Genomic DNA, 23,158 nt, shown 5'->3' with positions numbered 1-23,158 from the left:
ATGGCCCAATAATGAAATTACTCCTGACATCTCATCCATCCAGCTGCACAAGGAGAAATAATTGCACAGAATGTTGATCTGTTTAATTAAATCTGTCTTTGCTGTTTCACATTAAGCTGTGCTGGAGGGAGTCCTGGATTAGAGAGCAAAACCAATATTGCAGGGTTTGTTCCCAAATCTCTGCGTGCTGACAGTGCAACAGAGTGATCTAGACAGCCTGAAACTGTAATGTATTTTCACTCACTAATTACTTAAACCTTTCCTGGTCCAGTTTAAGGACAGTTTAGGAGAGGGAGTGAATATAACATCAGAAATGTGATTTAGAATTACTCTACATTATTGTAGAAAAGACACTTTTTCCACAAACCCCCTCCAGACAAGACTTCAAACTTGGAAAAAGCAAGGCTGAATTGCAGACTGAGGGGAAAATAAAAAGGAAAAAGAACAGAGATAAGCAAGAGAAGGGAATATCAGCAATACTGATCTCCTCCTTGTGGTCTATGCAGACACAAAAGCCACCTCTGAGCTCTTAAATCAATTCTGTTCTCTGCAGCAGCACATTAAGATTCAAAAACCAGAGGGACACAAAGAAGGTCACAGGAGGAACCATCCCCTTGAAATGATCACCAGCAAAAAAATCTGTTGAGCTGAACAGATTGGGCTGAAGAATTGGCAAGATATCGATGGAGAAATGGAGCACTTGGTGCTGCCTCAGTAAAAACCCTTTTGGCATTATTAAATCAGAGCCTGATGGAGAGGGTTGGACTTGACATGGGCACCTTGAAGATACGAATTAACTCGTAGAAGTGCAAAACCAACCGGGGAATGATGGCAAGCCAGGGCTGAAGATAGCAGCACCAACAAACCAAATAATGAACAACAAAAATAAGAGCAGTTCTTGCAGTAAAACAGAATTTTCTGATAGTATTAACAACTACCACACCACTACAAAGGGGGGCTTGCTCCTGTAGATTGAAGTGTGAATAAAAACTAGATTAGAAATTGTTATTTTCCATAACCCTCCTGAAAATCTTCTCACTGGATGAACACTGCCAGAATTCCTGAATCTCCCTGATTTTTTTGAAGGACTTTTTTTCCTTCTTCCCTTCCTTCACAACAAATCATTTGAGCGAGATAAAGCCAGCTCTGAACCCACACGGGGTGTGACCTGTAGATGGCTGTGTTGCTCCACGCTGGAGCGACAGCTGATTTTGCAAGGGATTTCTGTGAAATTCTCTAATTCCAACTGCACAGGGAGAAAAGAGATCACCTTGGCTCCCCAAACGGGATCCCAAACCCATTTGGGATTGGGTACAGGAAGAACACAACTCCAGGTCCTTCCCAGCTGGTATTTCAATAAACAGCCACTTCCCAATTGCAGAACAAGGAACAAAGGGACAAAAAGCTCCAAAGGTTCTCGTGCTGTGCACTGGGGACTTGCTAAAATACTGGTTTGGGCCATTTGGATGAGTTTGGGGGAAAATCTGCTGATTTTAAGCAGAAAAAACCCTCAGAAATGTAATTTTCACCTGGTTTCATACCCAAAGTCTTTGGGGACGTGAATTTTTAACATTTTGGGAACTTTCTGCACTGCTGCCACTAAAGCAAGATTCAAACATTTAATCAAACTCCAGAGGAGGGGAGAGACTTCGATAAAGAGAACAGGGGCACAAAGTGAGAGCCAGAGAGGAAGAAATGCTTTTCCTTCCCATCTTCATTCCTTCTTCTGGTTCCTGACTCAAATCAAACATTTTTTTAACTCATTAAAAACGTTTTTCTTCAATGCCACAAATGCTGTTCCTGGGCTCTGCTGAGCCAGCAACCCCCCCCAGATGCCCAGCAAGGGTGACACAAATAAATTCCCAGAAACTGTGCCACAGGAGCCACTGCTGATGGTTTGATCACCCCACCCTCAGCACGGAAATGACCCTGCAGAGCAGAGCGTGGTGATGCTGGGTGGGCTGAGGTAATTCCCCAGCCAGGCTGACTTACAATGATGTCCTGCCTGGTTTTGAAAGTGTTGATGTAATGGCTGTAATGGAAATCCTCCATCTGCCTCAGGATGGCCGTCATGCAGGCCACAAAAATACCCTGGGATGAGAAAAACACAAAACATTGGGTTATTTTCCCGGGTTAAGCACTGTAAGTTCCAAGTGTGGCACGTTAGTGTGACCTAATCAAGTATCACTGATCACAATCCTGTTTATCTATGTCCTGACATCAGCCTGAGACTGTTTGGTCCTCTAAACCAGGTAAGAATTCCTAAAATTCAAGCATGAAATCTGGGTGTTGCTTTCTTTCTCCCCAGGGGGTCACAAGAGAAACACATCCTTCAAACAGGGAATTTTATTTTATAAATATTGATCCACTTCATCAGATCTTAAAGCTCTTTTCCAAGCTGACTCTGATTTTCAGATTTAACATGGGAGCTGCAATTCTCATGGATGGCACACTGAAGTGACCCCAGAGTTAGCAAAAATCCAGTAAATCCCCAGCTCCTGGCTTTCCCATCCTTCTGTACAGGAAATACAGGGCAAATTAGAACACCCCAGCTGCTTACACCCCTCAACTGCCACACAGGAGTCAGAAATGCCCCTCGGGGGTGCCCCATCCATCAGCACTTCATCCTGTTGAGCCCAGGTGACAAAATGCAGCAAAAATCCTGTTAGGGACTTCAGTGACACCAAATTCTGTGCACAGGGGCCCAAAGGGACATGAAATCACCCCCAGTGACCCAGCTCTAACTGGAGCAGGGTAAACCTGAATCCCAATCCTCAGAAAACCACCAGGAGCCACGGCTGGGGGCACAGCAGCTCTGCAGGGGAGGGAGAGACGAGTTCATCACCCACTGCTGCCCACTGAGAGCTCCCAGGGGAAGGAATCCCACTGTAAAAGGTGCTGGGGGTGCAGGGGAGGCTCCATGGGAAGGAATCCCACTGTAAAAGGTGCTGGGGGTGCAGGGGAGGCTCCAGGGGAAGGAATCCCACTGTAAAAGGTGCTGGGGAGCAGGGCAGGCAGGGGAGGCTCCAGGGGAAGGAATCCCAGTGGCAGAGGGTGCTGGAGGAGCAGGGCAGGCAGGGAAGGCTCCAGGGGAAGGAATCCCACTGTAAAAGGTGCTGGGGGAGCAGGGCAGGCAGGGGAGGCTCTCACGATGTGCGGGGACTGGCGGCTCATCCCGATCACCGTGCGGTTGATCCGGCGCAGCAGCCGCTCCATCATCAGCTGGATGTGCAGAGCAGTGGCACCCTGGGGACAGCCAGCAAGGGACGTTGGAGACCATTCCTCGTGCACAGCCTTCAGGGAGAGCTCCCTGTGTGGGAGGACTGCCCTGGCAGCGCTTAATTGTCATTAGGGGAAGCAGAAAAAGGAGATTTAAACACACAAGAGATCAACTCGAACACTCAGGGATTCCCTTGGTGGAGGATTCCCTTAATGCATCTGTCCCAGCTTCATCAGCTCGTTCTGGGGCTTTGATTTGTTTTCTCTGCACAGTTCAAACCCCTCTGCTCACAGCCACTCAGACCAGTTCCCATGGCCAGAGGGGGAAGTGTGTTTTGGTGGCTGAACAGTGATCATCGTCCCTGTTTCATGAGGGGAGAACAAGCAACCTCCTCCTTTTTATATCATAAAATACTTTCCTAATACTTCTGTAATACTTCTTTGACTTGCTCCAAATTACTGAACAAGCCACCACAGCAGCTGGGATGACATTTTGGTCCCTAGAAAGGGAAGTGAATGCTTCTAGTAGTGACAACAACAAATTCAACCTTTCCTGGCTCCATTTCAGACGGAGCCACTACAAAGAACTGCAAAGCAATGCACCACAATTGCTGTAAATATCACAATTCTGACTCATTAAAGTGTAAGTTGAGGATGTTTCTTTACTGTAACTTCTCAAAAGAAGAAAGGAGCTGAACTGGCACCCCTGAGAGCTCGTGCTCACCACATCTTTGCGGTCCAGGACTTCCAGGACACTGCTCAGGAGCTGGGAGCTGGCCTCGTGGTCGGGCTTGCTGGAGTTGTCATCCAGCTGCCCACTCAGCTGATCGATGAGCAGGGGCAGGAGGGCATCTCTGCACTCTGCAAAGTGACACAGGGACAGAGCAGAGCCTCAGCACGCCCTGGGCATGGGCACCACACAGGAATTTCATCTGGGACACCAGAACTTGGCTAAAGCCACTGGAGTTACAACAAATGGACTGGAGAGAGTCATAAATGATCTGTACTTTGAATCCTGGAATCCCAGAATGGGTTGGGTTGGGTATGGAGGGACCATAAAGATCATCTCATCCCACCCCTGCCAGGGCAGGGATGCCTTCCACTGTCCCAGGCTGCTCCAGCCTGGCCTTGGGCACTTCCAGGGATCCAGGGGCAGCCACAGCTTCTCTGCGAATTCCATCCCAGCCCCTCCACACCTTCCCAGAGAGGAACCCCATCCCAATATCCCATCCATCCCTGCCCTTTCATTTATAAATTCTGTGTATTCCATCAAACAGCACACTCAGCTTCTCCCTCTTTCTAAATCACCACCCTGGATCAGGATCCCACATATTGGGCATTGCATACATCCTGAACAGCAAAAACCCTTCCAAGGCAAGGAATGTTTCTAGGGATGGGTTTAATGGTGGATGACTGCCAGGCGAACTCGTTTTTAAGGGTGTGTGGCCCCTGGCAGAACCCAGAGCCTTCCAAGTGCCACTCACCAGCCTGCTTGAACAGGTCACTCTCCACGATCTTGGTCAGGCAGTTCAGCTTCTGCCGGACCAGCTGGTTGTCAGGAATGCTCTGGATGAACTTGCTGAAGAGGACACTGGGGTACAGAGCAGAGGGAGCAGAGGGTCAGCATTCCCACCCAGCATCACCCCATCCATCCCACACCGACACTGCCCTGCCTGGGCCAGCCATGGAATCCCAGAATCCCAGAATGGGTTGGGTTGGAAGGGACTTAAATCCCATCCAGTGCCACCCCTGCCAGGGGCAGGGACACCTCCCACTGTCCCAGGGTGCTCCAACCTGGCCTTGGGCACTTCCAGGGATGGGACAGCCACAGCTGCTCTGGGAATTCCATCCAACAGGCAAGTTACTACAGAGCCCTGACTTATTTTCAAGAAGCTTAGCACAGGACTTGAAGTAAAACTGAGCAGTGTTCAGGAGCTGCAGGCTTAAACCTCTTGCAATGAAGCTTTTACCCCAGGACACACCAGGTACATCACAAACCCCATAACCAGGCAGTGCTCTGTGGCCTGCAGTGCCAGCACGGGGTAGTCACAGCAGCTGTCGCACACAGAGAACACAGGAGCCTGAACAGATCATTTGGAACAGACTCAGCAGCCCACTGGTGAAACCTGGAACATCCACAGCAGTGAAAGCACATCCTCCTTCCAGACACCCCTTTCATCAGGAGAGATGACTCACTGCAACCCGAGATTCCCTTAAATTAAATTCCATGGACATTTGTTGCCTGTCTGCTGCTTCCCAGCAAATCATTTGTGTCAGGACAAGGAGACAGGGCTGGGCAGCTCTGGGCAAAGCTCTGAGCACCAAAACCAGGAATCCACAGGGCTGAGAATTTCCTGGATGAACACAACTTCTGTTTTCCCAGCCAAGGCTCTGCCTTTGCCACACTTTACAGGAGCATTCACCAAGAACTGGTGGAAACTTGCACAAGATTTCAACTTCACTGCCCTCAGATTTTGGTTTTCAGTAAAATCTCAAGGTGCCTGTAAGGATCACAGAATCCTAGAATAATTTGGGTGGGAAGGGACCCTAAAATAATCCAGTGCCACCCCTGCCCTGGACAGGGACATCTCCCACTATCCCAGGTTGCTCCAAGCCCCGTCCAACCTGGCCTGGGACACTTCCAGAATGGGAAATTGGGATGCACAGAATCCTCTGAACTCCACTGACTTCCTTTAAAGCCCTGCAAGCTTTGAGGATGTTTCTCAGGAGTCCATGCACAAGATCTGCACCATCAGATCATAACCAGAGCGGCTGTTTTTAGCCAAGTTTCCAAAAACCTTCCCACCAGATGAGCTGAGTTTAGAGAACCAACAAACTTAATATAGTTACCTGAGCTCAACAGGGTCAAATACCAGTTTGACATCATTTATGATGCTTGGCAAATACTTTAAAGCTGCCCCCTGAAAGAAGAAAAAAACCAAGGACATGAAATACACGTGGGAAATCCAGTTTTTGTCAAGAGTAAATATGGGAACAACTGTAGAGAACTGGTTTAAAATCAAATTTATGCATCCACAGAGCCTTCCAGCCACCCCAGAGCTGCACTGCAGAGTGGGAAAGGCGGAGGAGAAGGGATTCATGGACAATTCTCTCATTCCTTTTTCTGGCCCAGCCCCTTCCCAACTGCACCAGTTGATCTAATTGAAGATTTTTACTTTTCCCTGGAAATTCTGCTCACCTTGATCTTGACAGCCTCCTCCAGGGGCCGGTCCATGAGGACGTTGAAGGAGAGGAAGAGCTGGCGAATTGCATCATTGAATTCATTCCCATCCTCGCTTTTCCCATAAACACTGCAAAGAACAGGGCCAGTTACACACAGAAATCCAGCAGCTGAAAGAGGATTTCATCCTGTGGAACAACGTCTTAATGCCATCTCCTTCCTCAAAGACATGGGAGTAAAAATGGAATTGGGGATTTTGCAGTCATTTCCTGCTGGAATCTGTCATAGGGGGAAAAACTGCACTTTTTAAGCTGCCACTGCAGCAAATCCTGCTTGGGTTCCAAGTATTAAACAGGAAAAAATATCCAGAAGGGACATGAATAAAGGGTTTCAAACCCTCACTGTGAATCTCTGAAAAGATGATGTGAAGCTGCAATTAAGCCACCATCATTGATTTTACCCCAGCTGGAGAATGGACCATCCCCACCTCACCTAACAATTTAAGTATTTGTGTATTTGTTTCTTAAAGTTTCTGAAAATGAGGAGGAAATTCCACATTTTACTTCATAAAAATAAAAATTGGGTTCCTTTTCAGCTCTACCATGTGCTGCTCCTTGCATGCTAAGGGGGACTGAAAGGTTTTTCTCCTTCCAATCTGATATTTTAATTTTTGCTCAATTTATTTGTTCCAGCTGCAGACAAAGGGCAGAAAGATCCTCTTAATAAGTCAGCCATAAAGGATTTGGTGAAGAGTATCCCCTTTAGTGGTGTTTACTGCAAGAAACTCCAGTGGGTTTCCCAGAGGAGGCACAGGGATGAAGGGCTGGACCCACCTCAGGTACAGCACCCGTGACTGCACAATGAACCTGAACAGGTATTTCAGGGCTTTCAGGGCTGCAAAGAGCAGCTCTGTCTTGCTGGAGTCTTCAGCATTCCCCACGTAGCAGTTCAGGACTTTGGTGAGTTTCCTTTGGAAATAGAACAAAAAATGGGAACCAATCCAGGCAGGGCTCAGTTCCTGTGCAAGCCCAGCTTCCTTAGCCCAGAGAGGAACTGCAGCCCCATGAACACCACAGGGGCTCCTCCTCGCAGCCCATTTCCTCCTGAAATCTTGGGCTGAAGTCTACAAATTCCACCCTCTTGATCTGCTTTTCTTTTTCCCTAAAAGGAGCTGTCCAGGAAGCTGGAAAACCCATCCCCAGGGGGAGCGCCTGATGCCCTCTCCCCGTGTGAGCATTCCCATGTGTGGGGCAGAGGGGGGAAAGGAAATCCATGGAAGCAGAGATCGTGTGGCAGGGCAGGGAAGAAACATTCCAGGAGATGGGGACTTCAAATTGTGTTTCCTTCAGGGTGACACCCAGGAATTCACGGGGATCAGTAAAAATTAAGAGGAGATTTTCAGAGAGGAAAAGCAGTTTGGTTTCTGGCTTTGCCCGCCCTCTTGGCCTCAGTTTTAACTTTTCACTTCTGTTACCACAAGGGTGATGACCTTTGGCTGAGGGGTGCTTGATCAAGGGGCTGGAAAGCCAAGAACCATGACAGAAGTGTCTGTTTTGACAAGAAAAATTCTCACAACAGAACTTTTTACAGGGCAAAAAGAGCAACAAGAAGGACTTTTTCTCTCCTGAAAGCAGAGAAGGGATGGAAGTCTGCTCTCTGCTGCCTTTATCACATTAACATCATCAAAAATTACCTAATCAAGTACATCACCAAGAGCTGATGTCATCCCCAAAGCCCTCAGTGACACTGCTGGGAGACACCAAGGTCTGGGACCAATACTCACACATAGGCCAGGGTTGCACTGAAGTGTTTGTAGATGTACGTCTCAAGCACAGCATTGAAATGCTGGAACTTGATGTCTCCAATCAAAGAAATAATAAATACCTGCCAAAAGTCCAGAAGGAAACAGATGCACAGAGCTGCACAGTCTAACTCAAACAGAACAACCTCTAATTCCATTTGTTTTGGTGGGTTATAGTTTTTCTTTGTTTTACCAGCTGCATTAATGCTACAGAGAGTTATTCATGTTCTAACAGTCACTAAATGCTCTGTGTGTGCAATTCATTGCTGTTTTCACTGTGGTTACTAAAAAACCTGAGTGCATTTCAGTCCTGAAAAAGCCTTAAGAAGTGTTTAAATATAACTTATCTCTAGAGCAAAATACCAACTGCTCATCTAAAGGAATCACCAGGAACAGACTGGAAATGTGGCTGAAAACAAATTCTGAACCCACAGAAGATTCACTCACCAGGGCATCGAACACCAGGAAATCATAGGTTTCATTTTCTGACATTTCCATCATGATGTTGAAAAGTGCATCGAGGGTGTCTGGCAAAAACTAGAGGGGAAAAGGAGCAGTAAAAGGGGGGGGGAAAGGCAGCTGCTTCTGGCATCCTGCACAAGAGCAGGAGTTGGATCATTTCTCCCCTTCCAGCCCAGCTGGACTGTAAAACCTGTCCATGAGAAAACATCTACAAAGGGATCTGAGCCCTGTGCTCATGCCATGATTGGCAGGATCACCTCTATAGCAAGGCAGATCTTTTCTGATCAGCCCTGAATGGCCCCACTTTGCTGCTCTATCGCCTTTTCATCCCCCAGGATAAAAATCCTGAACTCTCCCAGCCAGCCCCAACCCTGTCCCGAGGCAGGACCCTGCACACAGCCTGTCTGCAGGGACACTGCATTAACTGCAGTGGTTCAGCTGCTCCATAAAACCAGGACCTTGCATAATCCCAGCACATTCACTCTTGGAACCCCTCTCTGCAGGTAAAGACCTCCTCCTGAATCCTCCGCCAGACCATTTTCTGTGGGAATTCCCCCCATTTCAGGTCCATTCCCCGCAGTGTTCTATGAGATCTTTGGGCTGTCTCTGTTCCCAGATTCACAGCAAGTCCCTCCTCAATCACAAAGGAGTTGAAAATTAAGTTAGGCTTTGGATGTATCTGTCATTCCATAAGGATAAAGGGGAAAATAAAGTCACCGCCCTCTCCCTGATCCCCGGAATATTTAACTTCTGTAATTCTGGTGAATTCCACTAACGTGAGGTGGAGCACAGGTTCCCAGAGGAGCTGTGGCTGCCCCATCCCTGGAAGTGTCCAAGGCCAGGTTGGAGCACCCTGGAATAGTGGAAGGTGTCCCTGCCCACGGCAGGGGGTGGAAAAAGCTGATTTTAAGGTCCCTTCCAAGCCAAACCATTCCATGTTTTGATGATTCTCCCATTGCAGCACCCAGAACTGCCCTCCCAGCCTACCCAGACACCCTTTGGGTCCAACAAAGGCTGACACATGGGAGTCTGTGCACCAAGGAGGCTCAAATCCCTATGAATACCTTCACAATTTCTCCTCCTTCCACCTCCATGAGCTTCCTGAGGTTGTGGGCGATGTTGTGGGAGTTGGAGCGCCAGTTCAGCAATCCCAGCAGGTCAACTGGCAAGGACACAAAGCAGCAGTCAGCAATCACAGCTGCCAGCTGACTGAACGGCTGCACAGCAGCCCAGAGCAAGGCTGGGGGTTATTTTTAGAGTCAGTGCACAAGGAAAAGTCACCCTGAGGTACAGAATGTTACCTTGAGGTGCTTCTTTTGTCTTGGCAAGAGAGAGAAGCTCTGCTATAAATGGAAACCTGGCTGCCATCTGATAACACATTTTTTATGGACTCAAGAGCAGGTATCTCCAGCCAGGAATTTTATTAGAGTGTATGGCTTATCCCAAGAGCCTTCCAGAGCTACTGGAAATCTCCCATCATTTACCAGCACATGCTGGGCTCATTCACAGATCACTCTTTATTTTGACCCCTTTGGCAGCAAGGCAGAGTTAATTCACACCACCACCTGGGGAGCTCAGTCCCAACTGCTGCTCTCTGAACAGGCAGAGGAAAGAAGGGAATTAACCTTCAATACTTAAAATTCTGACAAAACACTATCACTGACAGGCGACATTTCCACACGTGCCAGCAAACTTGTTGGGTTCAACACCGGCGCAGTCTGGATCCAATAATTGTGTGAAATGGTTTCCAGAGGCTGCACAAACATCCTGGGAGCTTGCTCTGGCAGCCTGATGGGACAGGGCTGCCACTGACACACGAGCAGCAAAATTGAAGCTGAAGCTCTCTGCCCACACACAAAAACCTGCCCGAAGAAAATGCCCTGTGCATTTCAACTCCCAGTACAAGGCCTACCGTTCTGGGTGAGTTTGGTGGAGCAGATGACCGTGGCAATCTGGAAGCTGTCCTTTGTGCTGTCCTTGGTGGGGGTGAAGTTGGCCAGAGGGTGCAGGTTTTTCCCTGAAGGAGCCTCCTTCTCCTCCATCTCCGTTTTGGTGCAAGGAAGGGTCAAATAACTCTTGGCATCTTCCATTTTCTTGTTGTCACCCTGTTGGTTGGACACAGCAGAGAGAAGGGTCACGTCCCAGTGAAAAGCAGAATGGGGTTTAAGCACTTTTTAATCTCTATCAGTGTTTGGATTTCTGATATCAGGGAATAAAGTGCCCATATCGCAGATGAACTGAGCTCTTTCCAAAGCTGCGGAGTTTAGGAGGATTTCCCACCCCCCACACACCTTTTGTAGTTTTCTACTGCTTGGAAAATCAGCCAGGAGAGAGCTGTGATGAGTTAAACACGAGACAAGGCTGGAAATGCCCAGGTTACCTTGTACACAATCAAATTGTGTTTGCCATCCTGCAGTGTCGTTCCATCTGCGTTCATCAGCTTCACAAAGCCCACGCCAAAAGCCCTCTCAGACCTGTCCCTGGCTGCCAACAGGAGAAATCTTCATTAGGAATGGCCTTATTCACATCCTACAATCCAAAATGCAGCCCTCCAACCACATCAGCAGCTTTATTGAACAGCTAACTGCAGCTACACAAGCACATCCTCCCTGGAGCATGTCACACACAGTTTCAGAGGTTTTTGTGCTGATAGATGAACAGATTAATGGTTGGACGCCTTCATCTTCCAGGTCTTTTCTAACCTTAACAATTCAATGATGCTCTGATATAGAATTCTATGGATATTTTGGTTGGGATTTAGGTTTGTGAGCTGTGGATGTGGAAGGACATCACTGCCTCCATAACCAGGTGCCTTTGAGAGCCTTTCAATGGCTGAGTCTCACATTATTGATCCAGTTTCAGGGCTCTGAAGTGATCTGATGGAATTTCTGGGTCTAACTCTCTCATCAGCCTTTCATTAACCTAATTACAAATCCTCCTATAGGAAGATCATTAGGAGCCCACCAGGCCTCGCAGTGAATTTTGTGAAATAAATTGAAAGCAACACCCTACACTGAGAAGCCAAAGCAGTAACAAACATTGGTAACTGTCTTTTGGGGGGCTAAAATATTGCTCCTTATCAAATTTCAGTTTCAGAAGAAGACCAGCACCAAACCTCAGCTACAAACAATTTGAATGCCTTTTTTTTTTTAACTTCCCGCAAAACCAGGAATAAGTAAACTCAGCAAAAAAAAAAAAAAAAAATCCACAACACTGGGAACAGCAATGCAAGTTCTACACTCAGTGGGAGTGGGAAGAGCACAGCCACCCTGCAGGTGTCCCTCCCTGGTACTCACACTCCTGGGACGAGCGGTGACGGAACGTGAACCTCAGGTGGCAGCGACTGACTTCCTCTATGGCAATGGCCACCTGCAGGGGAGAGCACGATGAAAACACAGCATTTTCCCTGTCCCCAGCCACTGCCCAGCACGTTCTGGTGCTGAGGCAGCTGCTGGTTCTAAAGGAGTCCTGGTTTCTACACGAAGGCAGGAGCACAGTGAATGACAGAGCCGTACCTTGACGGTCTCGTACCAGCAGGGCTGCTTGACTTGGTAATACACCACAGACTTGTACTCAGAGACTCCCTCGTAGCCAGCACCAGGGTGGATGGCTTTCTTTGGGCAAAACCACAAGGGGATGGGGGAGAAAGGTAAATATGGAGCATTTTGATGGTAAATCTTCAGAGGGCGTCAGAGGTTGTCCTACCTCCTGCAGGTTCCCGTCCTCGTCGTGCACAGACATGGTGACCTCGACGTTCTTGGGGGTTTTCTTCTTGCCTTTGTCAAACTCCCCCTGGATCAGGGTGACGTAGATGTCATTCCGAACATCACCTGCAATTCCCAGTGTTCAACGAGCTGGTTTCTCATTCCCAGTTCAACAGGTTAACATTAACATCCTTGGCTGCCACGTTTATCCTCATTTTCTTCTTAACTTTTTGCTCATTAACGACACCCGACATAAAATTATTTCATCCCCATCTCAAATTACACAAAATCTTTTAAAAAGAACCATTTTCCTTTTTATAAACCTCTGTCCTTATGTATTTTTTTAACTTAATGAGCCCTGTAGGGTTAAATCCACTCTGAACGGGTGGGTCAAAGCCATATGCAACAAAAATCCCTTTGACTAAAGAGAATTTTCTCCCAAAAACTCCATAAACCATCACTTTACCATAAGAAAGGAAACTCATGTTTTCACTTCTTGTTACAAAAAAATAAAAAAAAATCTGGAAATTTGAAGAAAAAGAAGAAGTTTTCAGATAAAAATTAATCTTCTTTTTTTAATAAATCTTTTTGTGACAGAAATTCTAGAATTTCAGGTGGCTCTTTCACTCCCTGGAATGTGGAGGCACACGGCACCTACCAGGAAGGATGATCTCAGGGAACCCCATTTTTCGAGCCACTGCAGTGGATCTGTCTATGAGGTGGGAAAAATCCTTCTGAACCTGAGCCAGATCCCCAGGGAGCAGCTTCAGAGAGACCCAGAGACCTAAGAAAAGGGAGATAACACTTGTTTACTGCAAAAAATGTTACAAGCCCATGAAATTTAAGCCCGGGCTTCCAGAAAACTGTGCTTTCATGAGAACTCCATGTCCCCAGCTGGTTCTCTCTTGCCCAGTTCTCCACCTCCCTAATGCTGAGTAAGACTTTACTGGGCAAGAAGATTCTCTGAAGTAAACCCCAAACTTTCAGAGATTAATATTGTGTGTCTTTGACCCAAGGAAGACCAGAAAAATCTGGAATAATGTGATTTAACCCCAAAACCATTTGGGATACACAAATATCCAATTTTACCAATATTTCAAGCCCATAAAACGGTTTTATTTTAAACGTGTTAAAATATATTGACCTTACACATATTACTAGCAAGCAAGAGAGGAGCTGGAGGAGCTGTTCCCATGCAAGTTTTATCTGGTTTTATCTGGATTTGAGCTCCACGTGGTGGGGTGACAAAGGGACAGCCATGGCACAGAGCACACACTGGGCTCGGGGAAGGGACTGAACTCCACTAAACCTTGATCCCTGGACTTTCACCACACATTTATTCCCCTGGAGAGCAGGGAACCCTCCCCAGCCCGGGTCACACCTTGGCCTTTGTGGTTGACCTCCTTGGCAGCGATGACTTTGTTGAAGACAGAGGTGAGGGGCTCGTTCTCGCCGATGACGTGGGAGGTGATCAGGGGGGACATGATGAGCTGGCGCTGCCTGATGTAGGTCTCCATGGCAATCCTGGGCAGGAGGGCCACAAAAACGGGATCAGGAAGCAGGACAGACTGACACCAAGCACATACGAGGAGAGGGTTGGCCAACAGCCGGCTGTTTTCCAAACAAATGTGAGGGTTTTTAAAGGATTCCGTGGGGATTTTCATTCCTTCACCTGCGCAAAATCCACTTAACCTTCAAACTAGGAAATCCATCACAGTTTATCCCTCAAGCCTAAGGTCAGTAACACTGACCTGAGGGTTTAAGCCCTGACTTCAGGTTTGCCTCAGAGCTGTTCCTATGCAGATTAACCATTGGTAAATTAATATAAATAAATATAAATTAATGCCTGCTGTGAGATCACCTAAGTGATGAACCCATCCCTAGTCACAAACAAGACTATTGAGGTTTGGATCTTGACCCTGACTGCATCCACAGCATCAATAATGGGGGACAAACGAGGTCTCCACAGGCTGCCCATCCTGGTGTCCAGCTGGGGGTCTGAACTCAGCCTCATTAGAGCAGAAGAAAAACGGGAAAAAGCCCCAAACCAACAAAACAAAAACCGAATCCAACAAACAAGAAAAAAAAAAAAAAAAACCAAAAAACCCAACCCAAAACAATTAAAAACAAACCAACCAAAAAACCCTAAACAAATAAAAAATAACCAAACAAACACACAGAAAAAAAGTAGCAGACTAATATAATTCTTCAAGGGAAAAGCCATTCTTCCAGGCCCTGAAAGGGCAGAGGAAGAACCCCAAATCTCCCCTGAAAATACCTTGTAATAACAAATGGCTGCAGCCAATGCTTTGCTATATTTAGGGCTGTAACAACAAGGCTGAGTCTACCCAAACAAGCTCCATTTTCATTACTCCAACGTGCCAAAGAACGTGAGCAGTCAGAGCAGGCAGAACAAACACACGAGTCTAACTCTCAGCGCAGAAATGCAGAACTCATTGGGGCTGGAATTTCTTCCCCAAGAAGAGGGAGAAATCCCTTCCCTACTGACTGACCCTGAGAAGGAACTGTGGGAAGGGGAGGGGCAGCGCAGGGGTCCCACACAGCAGTGACAAAGAGCTGGGCCCCTCTCAGTCTCTCTGAAAATCCTGCCCTTCAACACGCCAATAATTTTGAAAGTCTTATCCCCCAGGCCCCACAGCATTATTTTGCTCTGTGCTCCTCTTCCTCACCCCACAGAGATTCCAGCTGCCCTGCCAAAGTCCCCAAGCAATTGAGTCTGTCACAGAGACCGAGGGGAACAAAAGCTCCTGAGGGGTGCCAGAAACCTCCCCCTGCAAAGGGCTGACTCCTGCTATCAGCTGATCTGTTTGTAGAGCCCCTGGGGCTCTGCCAGGCTCCCACACAAATCTGCCCTTCCCCAAGGGACAACTGCTTTAGCCAGAGGTGGGGAGAGCTCTGGAGCCCAGTACTCACTGCTGGAAGGGGATAAAATGCTGCTTTTCCTCGTCGTCCACCTTGCCATGGATGATGTCAGTGATGTCCATCACTGCAACGACACCAGAACATCGCTCAGAGCTGCCAGGAACCCACAGAAAGCTTTCCCCTCTCAGAATGGAAACAACAAGGGTTTATCTTGGGCCAGTGTCACTCAAAACAAGGGCTCTGAGCGACATGGGATAGTGGAAGGAGTTCCTGCCATGGCAGGGGTGGAACGGGATGGGATTTAAGGTTCTTTCCAACCCCCCAAAAAATCTGGGGTTCTGTGACAGCAATAGAGGGCATCACTCTCATTTTAACTTTTTGTTGATGTGCAGGTCAGCCCTCAGCAGTGAGTGTGAATAACCTGAATACACTCTGGTAAAACACACCCTCTGAGAAAAACCAGGTGGGACTGGGGCATTTCAAGGCAAAGAAATTCCACTTATATTCAAATGCTGCTTCTTTGCAAATTGATTTCCACCCTCGATTTCGAGCAAGTCCCTTCACAAGAAATCCCAGGAATAAAATAAGAATTGGGAGTCTGGGTCCTTTAGAACCCGCAGCTTTGTCCCATGAGGAGCAAATCCCTCTCTGATAAGGCCCTGATAAGTCTGCTGCAGCCGTGGCAGCCTGTTGTCTCTGTAGGAGGAGACAAAAGTGAGCAGTGACAGTGTTTGATCTCCGGCTACAACCTTCATTCAAGGTCCTGCAGGGGACAATTTCTCCACTCTGGAGCAGAGATGCTGCCCCTGGTAGCTCCCAGCTGTGCTGGCATTTACAGCACACAGTTCCCAGCTCCCAGCCCACTGTCCCAGTCCCTCCCTGGGTTTACTGGGCCGTGCTGGTGTCCCCCAGGCCTGAGGCCCCACCTGCCACGCCGAAGGGCCTGCGGAGCCCGCAGGTGTGCTTCTTGCCGTCCTTCAGCTCCATGTGCCCCACCCGCACGATCTGGCACACCAGGCTGATCCTGGGCCTGATCAGGTCAGAACTGCTCAAGTCCTAAAAAAGATTTCAAATCAAGTTCCATCAGTGTTCTTTCTGAGTGGAAAGGAAGACACAGGGAGAGAGAGGTTTTGTTGGGTTATACACAGGTAACAATTGTGGCCTTCTGGATCTGGAGGGAGACCGTGAGGGGGATGGAGAGACCTTCATAGTGCCAGGACACAGGGAATGGTTTCCCACTGCCACAGGGCAGGGATACACAGATATTGGGAAGGAATCCTTCTCTGTGAGGGTGGGGAGGGGCTGGGATGGAATTCCCAGAGGAGCTGTGGCTGTTCCTGGATCCCTGGAAGTGTCCAAGGCCAGGCTGGAGCAGCCTGGGACAGTGGGAGGTGTCCCTGCCCAGGGGAGGGGTGCCACTGGATGGGATTTAGGTCCCTCCCAATCCAACCCATCCTGGGATTCTCTGGACTTACAGTAAACACTGCTTGGAGGTTATTCAGTTTCTCAATTTCTTTAGGCATCCCATTGCTGCCCCAACGAACCAGGTAATTTTCACTGCAAAGAAAGGGAGAAAAAAGAAATTTAAATTGATCAACACCTGACACTCCCCATTTCCTGGCAAAAGCCCCAAAGTATTTTGATCTTTTAGGAATACTTGACAAATCCTTTATCCCAAAATGCCTTGGAAGTGACTCATTTACTGGAGGCAGGATGGGGTGAGCCCTGGCAGCTGCTTGCCTGGACAATTCCAGCTCCTGATAACTGCAGCGATGGACACACAAGTGTTCCTGACACGGAACTGCCTCCCTGATAAAGCTCCTCATATCTTCCCCAGCTCTTTAGATGTGAACTGGCACTGACTGGACAGCACACACCATGTAAATCCATGATTTACTGGGAAACAGTTAATCAGATGCTTCATCAAGGCTTGTGACCCCAGCAGGGATAATTAAGAATATAAAGCCTATCTGGGATTTTGGCTGGTGTATCACAGAAATGCTCAGCTTTAAGAAGTAGCGCCTGGACTTCCTATCTCTCTGAAACTAATTCCAGACTAATTGGAACTACTTTTCCCCCAACTGAGGCAGCAGCAACTAACAGAACTCGGAAACATCTGCTGGATCTCCCTTTCTAACCCCTGTTGACTTCTTCAGAATGATCACCTTGACTAAATTCCTTAAGAATCTACAAAATAAAGCCCCTACCTGATGAATTTGGAGAGATCAGGGTCGTAGAGGCTCATCAGCAGCTCTGCATCTTCCCCAATGTTGCAGACAAAGTTCTTGAAGTTCACATAGAGGCTGTACGTGTGTGTGGAGTTGAATACTGGCTGCCCACGGAGGTCCAAACTCTGCTGCAGGGACTGCAAAGATTTTCATATTTCCATTAAATTTTGTATTTCCACGATGAACAAACACAGGAGAATTTGGTTCTGCTGCCAAAGGAGCACAACATCAAGAGGAATATAAAATACAGTGGGCGCAGTGACTGAAGAGGGCAAATCAGGGACACCAGAGGTACCTTCTCCTCCTGGATCCTCTCATCAATCCTCTTGGATGCAGTTTCGTGGGCCTTGAAGAGGGAGATGGTGCTGGTTTCATCTGGGTCCAGGATGTTCCCGTTGTCGTCTCGGACAACCAGGTCCAGGCCCAGGATCCTGGACAGCCCCAGAAGACAAAAAAAAATGCCAGAATGTGTAAGAAGCAAAGATCAAATCACTGCCCAGGGCTGCCAGTGCTCAGCAACCCCACTCCTTGTAATAACCTCACTCACTGCTGGTTTTCCTGGCTCAAAATACATCTCTCTCCCATTTTCCCAATAAAGGGAGAAGGAATTAGTTGGGTAACTCCATCCTAAAGTGACATCTCCCTTATTCCTGCTTAAATGGCTTTGTTTCAAAGGTGAATGAGTATTTACAAAGCTCATGGCCTGCATCTGATTGTTATTCTTGGACCTGCACCAAGGCTGACAGCAGATAAATGAGTCCTGGAGACTGCAAACCACCGAGGATTCCTATGGAATCCTGCCCCTCAGCTGCTGATAAAGCAGAGTATTTCCTCACCACCATCCAAATCCAGGCACAAACTGGGCTCCAAGGAAAAGGCCACCACGTGCCAGGATTTTTGCAGAATTAAGAGAGGAGAATTCCTGCCAAGGCGCAGAGATCCGTGGCATATCAAGGACCAACTGCCAGGTGGCCACGTTGTCATGGGGACTCAAAGCAGCCATTTCACCCTTTCCAAGGAAAAATTTAAGCCTAATTCAGTGCCTAGTTTTGCATTAAGAGCCTCTCGTGGGGTTTGGGACTCTCCCCTGCCTTCCAGGCACAGTTTGGAGCTCACCTGTTGCCATAGTCAATCTTGGCAGTGACTTTCTTCTTGAGCTCAGCCAGTTCATCCTTGGGCAGGGTCCCGGAGAGGATTTGGGATCTCCACTCTATCAGGCTGTAGGTGAGCTGCTGCACATGCCTGAACTGAGTGGTCTTGTTGTTCTGCAGGCAAAAAAGAGGCAATTTTAAGCAAGGCAAACCTGGAAACCTCAGCTCAGCAACCCTTCCGAAATGTGTGCAGCTCCAGAACCACATGAGTTTTATTTAACTAAAAATACCTGGCCCTTTATGACACCACAAGATCAGGCCCATGCAGTAAATTCTGCAGCACTTGGCACTGCCAAGGTTTAAGTGCCTTTAAGATCTTTAAGTGTCTTTAAGGGCTTCACCTTTCGCTGGGACATTATTTCAGAAAAACCTCACCCACTAAAAATAGGCCTCTGGTGCTTTCCAGCACTTCCAGACTGCTCCAATGGAGGTTTTTTTATAAAAGGGACAGAGATATGATGTTAAACGATCACAACTGTGTTCTAGGACTCTGAACAAGACATCAAAACCTTCTTGGTGAAGAGTTCCCTCCTGCCATCCCTTCTGTTATCATCTCTAATCAATGAAAATACTTCCCAGGCCCTTTCCTGGCTGCACCCTCATAAAATCAGTCCCATCCACACACCTTGTTCCTGCACCTCCAAGCTCGAGGGCTGTAATCCAACGTGGATGTGAGGAAACCCACCCTGCTTGTGGCAATATGTGCTCAGGGAAGTAAATAAGCTTTCAGATGTTTCAGGTAAGTAATTTAAACCATTAAAAGGGAGCCCAGGCCTCACCCCCTCTCTGCCACCACTGTGAGGCAGCTCCTGGGAGGATTCTGACTCTTTTCACAGGGAAGTGCCACAAATTTGGCATTACTGGGACAGGATGAGGTCGTTCAGCTCTAAAATGCCGTGGGGAGGGTTTGGGGCCCATCTCCCCCCAGCCAGTGGCCCTTTGCTGGTGCTCACTGGGCTCTGGAGCTGTTAATGGTGAACTGCAAACCCCCCCTGCTCCCCCACAGCACAAAGAGAAGCCAGTTTCAGTTATTTCCCCATTCTCATCCCAACATGAATTATAGAAATCACTCCTATTTCCCCCACACTTAAAGGGATCAACAACAATCTTCCCTTTGATCTGGGTGAACACCAAGGTGCTGACAGGGGCTACTTGAGTTTTTAGCTGCATAGAAAGGATATCAGAGATATATTTAATAAACAAAGAAAAAACATGTTCTTTCATAAAAATACCTACAAGAGAAGGCAATTTGTGTGAATTTTCAGAGCAGACCTCAATTTGACCTGAGTTATCTCCACAGCTAATTCCTATTAACTAAAGCAATTAAAAACTCTCCCCATTTTTATATTTATTTTGCAGTGGAGATAAAGCCAATGCTGCAATGAAACCCACAGAAATTAAAGAAGTGAAATGAAATGCTGCCAAAATAAAAAATCCCCTCATGTTTCCTTTTTCTCCTCAAATGCCTCCTTCCTCCTTTAGCTTCTTTTAAAGTTCTTTTACTACGTACTGCAGGGAAAATAAAATAAACTCAAATCCATTTTAAACCACAACATTTTCCAAACCTATTTTAAGACTTACATTGGTTAAGCACAGGAACATGAAAGACTTCTGCTCATTAAAAAAACAGATTCTGAGGCTGGGATCTGAAAGTTACTCAGAAACAAAAAATGTCGGGAACAAAACTCTATTTTTACATAGTAATACCATCACGTAGAGCTTCTCATTAAATTGAGAGGGTGGAACAAATTCTTGTGGTTTCATGGCACACAAACACAACGTATTTGTGGCCTGGTGAAATTTCCAATAGGAAAATTTGCTCTGGGTGCACTGAGTGATTAGAGCTCATTTAAACTCTCTCTTCTTAATTAAAGTACTGGAGCCCATTCTACACAGGCTGAACTCATTACCGCTTGAAGAAAAATCAAGTTTGACTTTTTAATTTGCCTTAATCACCTTTAAAATAAGGCAACTCACTGTGGGCTCATTTCTTTGAGCAAGGAGCACCTACTGGAGGAAAATCCCCACATCTCTGCAGGGCCTCGGCTTGTGACACTGCTGAGGTGACTCCTGTGGTCAGGGATTTAGGACACGAGAGCTCCTTTAGGACACTGAGAGCTCCAGACATGGGAGGCCTTGGAGCAGCCAAGAAATTCCTTCTGTGAGGCAGCTCCTGCTCTGGGACAGGGACAGGACCTAGTGAAGGGCTGGAGCTGGGCCAGGGAGGGTCAGCTTGGATTTTAGGGAAAGGTTCTTCCCCCCGAGGCTGCTGGGCACTGCCCAGGCTCCCCAGGGAATGGGCACGGCCCCGAGGCTGCCAGAGCTCCAGGAGCACGGGGACAGCGCTGCCAGGGATGCCCAGGGTGGGATTTTGGGGTGTCTGTGCAGGGCCAGGGGCTGGATTGATGGTCCCAGGACATTCTATGATGTGGCTTTTGACAAGTTGCATCTCCCCCCACAACACATCCCTGATTCTCTCCCTTTGCCTGCTCCCTGTCTGGGCCCAGGACACTCCGGGTAGGGATCAGCCAGTCCATGAGATACCTACAGCATTCCTGGCACAGCAGAGCTCAGCCCTGCCTAAAGCTGGGCCCAAACTCCACAGTTCTGTGCCCAGCTGGGTTTTCCTGCCCTCACACAGGGCTGACACAGGACAGGCAAAGCCAGAGCCTGGATTTTCCAGGTGAGCTGTGACTCCCACCCCGCCCTGACACGGTGCCAGTGTGACCTGTGCCAGTCCCTGGCTGCCACCCACAGCTCTCTGAGCCCAGGGAACCCCACCTCAGTCCTGTGATCCCACACCTGCCAGCAGAACACTCTGAGCCCCTCTCAAGCCCCATTTTACCATTTGGTTCTGCACCATCCAGAGGCACAGAGTGCCCTGCACAGAGCCCAGCTCAGCTCAGCTCACCTGGGAAAAACATCAACCCCTGAGGAGAACTCACCACGTACAGCTTGTGCCAGATCACTGCCCACTCCCTCAGCGTGGAGGTGAGCTCCTGGCCAAGGGGCAGCTCACTGGGAATCACTGTTTCGTGTTGCCTGGAGAGAGAAAAAGGAGAAAATCAGAGAAAGGTTTCACACTCAGAGTTAAAACTTAACAGAAAACACCCTTTTCTTATAAATATATAAATGGAAATACCAGAGGGGTTGATTTTTCACACAATTCACTCACACATGATGTCAAGACCCTTAAGTTGTTCTCAACACACACATCCACATTCATCATTCATTTTTAATGCAAAATGCTTCAAGCTCCTTTCACTCCTGTTATTCCCAGTGGATCCATCCCAAAATCAGGATAAAGAGACAGAAATTAAGTTTGGAAGAACCCCCACTAGCAACAGTAACAGTCACTTGAAAATAGAAGTTAAAAAAAGAAGTGTTTTATAAAGTTCCTTCCTTTGCAGCCGCTGTTTTGCTCTCACTTAACGAGCACAGACCCAGCTCGAGGAATCCAAGGAGGAGTCATTTCCTCCAGTGTTTTCCAAGACAGGAAGGAATCCACGCTCCTGCTGGGCCTTGGCTGCGAGCAGGAGTCTGTTATGACTTGCAGGAGACCCCAGAGGAGCTGGACTGACCCTCCCCACTACTGACTTGTCCAGCAGAGACATTTCATTCTGCAAATCATCTCCTGCTCCCCTACTCCCAACTGCTCCGGTCTGTCAGTGCTCTGAAAATGAATTTGTGCAGCTCTAGTCCAGCACAGGAGGTACACCTCATGTTTGTGACAACGACAGCTACTTAAATTGGTTATTTTGGGGTTTAAATGGAATGAAATTCCCTCGGTTTTGCTGCCAAAGAAGTGCCAACCTACCCCCGGTCCTTCACGATGGCCTCTTTTAAATGGATATAAGTTTCTGGGAAAATGCCCTAAAAATACAGAGAGAAATGAAATAAATCAATCCTGCTGTGGGATAGGATGTGACAAGAATATATTTAATACAAAGCAGGGGAAAGGAGCGAGAAATGTCCCAGTATGCCAGGAAAAAAGGACAGGGAGGAGCAGCAGGTTCCATACTGCCAACTCAGAGAAGCTGATTCCTTGTTTTGCCCTAACACCCCTCATCTTCCTGCAGGAAATGCTGAAAATCCCTGAAAATTCACAGTCATTGCCACGGCGTGTTGCTGGAGTCCTCTGTCAGGCTGCCCTGTGCTCCCTAGCAAAGCTCCCACCACCGGAACCTGCAGAAATGCTCAAATTTTTGTTGTTACAGAGAAACCTTCCAGGAATGCTGGAATCCTTTTCTGTTCGCTTTTCACTCCTCTCTATCCCTGAAAACAGAGGCTGTGAGGATGCTACCACAAGAGAGGTGCCAGCATTCCTAGGGAAACCTGGATTTCCAGGCAGCTTCCAGCCCAAGCAGCTTTTTGAGCAGCTTGGCTCAGGCCCAGGGATGTGTAATTCTGGAATACTTTCCAGTCAAAACTCTGATATTCCCATTAAATATAACTGATGCTGGATGTGCACAGGTCCAAGAGCATCATAATAAAGCAATAAACTCATGTATGGAAATGGGAACAGTTAA

General features: G+C 47.7%; 1 protein-coding gene across 3 annotated transcripts in view; it reads right to left on the bottom strand.

The window, feature by feature from the left end:
- DOCK5 (dedicator of cytokinesis 5) overlaps positions 1 to 23,158 on the bottom strand; it is a 72,754-nt gene that overhangs the window by 27,625 nt on the left and 21,971 nt on the right. For all 3 annotated transcript variants that reach the window (XM_039564248.1, XM_039564249.1, XM_039564247.1), the window contains exons 4-28: positions 22,447 to 22,502; positions 21,575 to 21,671; positions 18,595 to 18,743; positions 17,774 to 17,909; positions 17,458 to 17,615; positions 16,726 to 16,807; positions 16,177 to 16,306; positions 15,302 to 15,374; positions 13,749 to 13,891; positions 13,026 to 13,151; positions 12,369 to 12,493; positions 12,179 to 12,277; positions 11,960 to 12,032; positions 11,044 to 11,147; positions 10,576 to 10,768; positions 9,728 to 9,825; positions 8,649 to 8,738; positions 8,184 to 8,284; positions 7,234 to 7,368; positions 6,419 to 6,530; positions 6,070 to 6,140; positions 4,704 to 4,810; positions 3,944 to 4,080; positions 3,151 to 3,246; positions 1,993 to 2,091 (exon numbers count right to left, since the gene is read on the bottom strand). In XM_039564248.1, the coding sequence (XP_039420182.1) occupies positions 1,993 to 2,091; positions 3,151 to 3,246; positions 3,944 to 4,080; positions 4,704 to 4,810; positions 6,070 to 6,140; positions 6,419 to 6,530; positions 7,234 to 7,368; positions 8,184 to 8,284; positions 8,649 to 8,738; positions 9,728 to 9,825; positions 10,576 to 10,768; positions 11,044 to 11,147; positions 11,960 to 12,032; positions 12,179 to 12,277; positions 12,369 to 12,493; positions 13,026 to 13,151; positions 13,749 to 13,891; positions 15,302 to 15,374; positions 16,177 to 16,306; positions 16,726 to 16,807; positions 17,458 to 17,615; positions 17,774 to 17,909; positions 18,595 to 18,743; positions 21,575 to 21,671; positions 22,447 to 22,502 (2,790 nt within the window). The remainder of the gene's footprint in view (positions 1 to 1,992; positions 2,092 to 3,150; positions 3,247 to 3,943; positions 4,081 to 4,703; positions 4,811 to 6,069; positions 6,141 to 6,418; positions 6,531 to 7,233; positions 7,369 to 8,183; positions 8,285 to 8,648; positions 8,739 to 9,727; positions 9,826 to 10,575; positions 10,769 to 11,043; positions 11,148 to 11,959; positions 12,033 to 12,178; positions 12,278 to 12,368; positions 12,494 to 13,025; positions 13,152 to 13,748; positions 13,892 to 15,301; positions 15,375 to 16,176; positions 16,307 to 16,725; positions 16,808 to 17,457; positions 17,616 to 17,773; positions 17,910 to 18,594; positions 18,744 to 21,574; positions 21,672 to 22,446; positions 22,503 to 23,158) is intronic.

The sequence above is a fragment of the Corvus cornix genome, chromosome 22, assembly GCF_000738735.6.
Source record: "Corvus cornix cornix isolate S_Up_H32 chromosome 22, ASM73873v5, whole genome shotgun sequence".
NCBI lineage: Eukaryota > Metazoa > Chordata > Aves > Passeriformes > Corvidae > Corvus > Corvus cornix.
The sequence above is the reverse complement of the archived record's forward strand: the minus strand, read 5'-3'. Positions and strand labels throughout refer to the sequence as shown.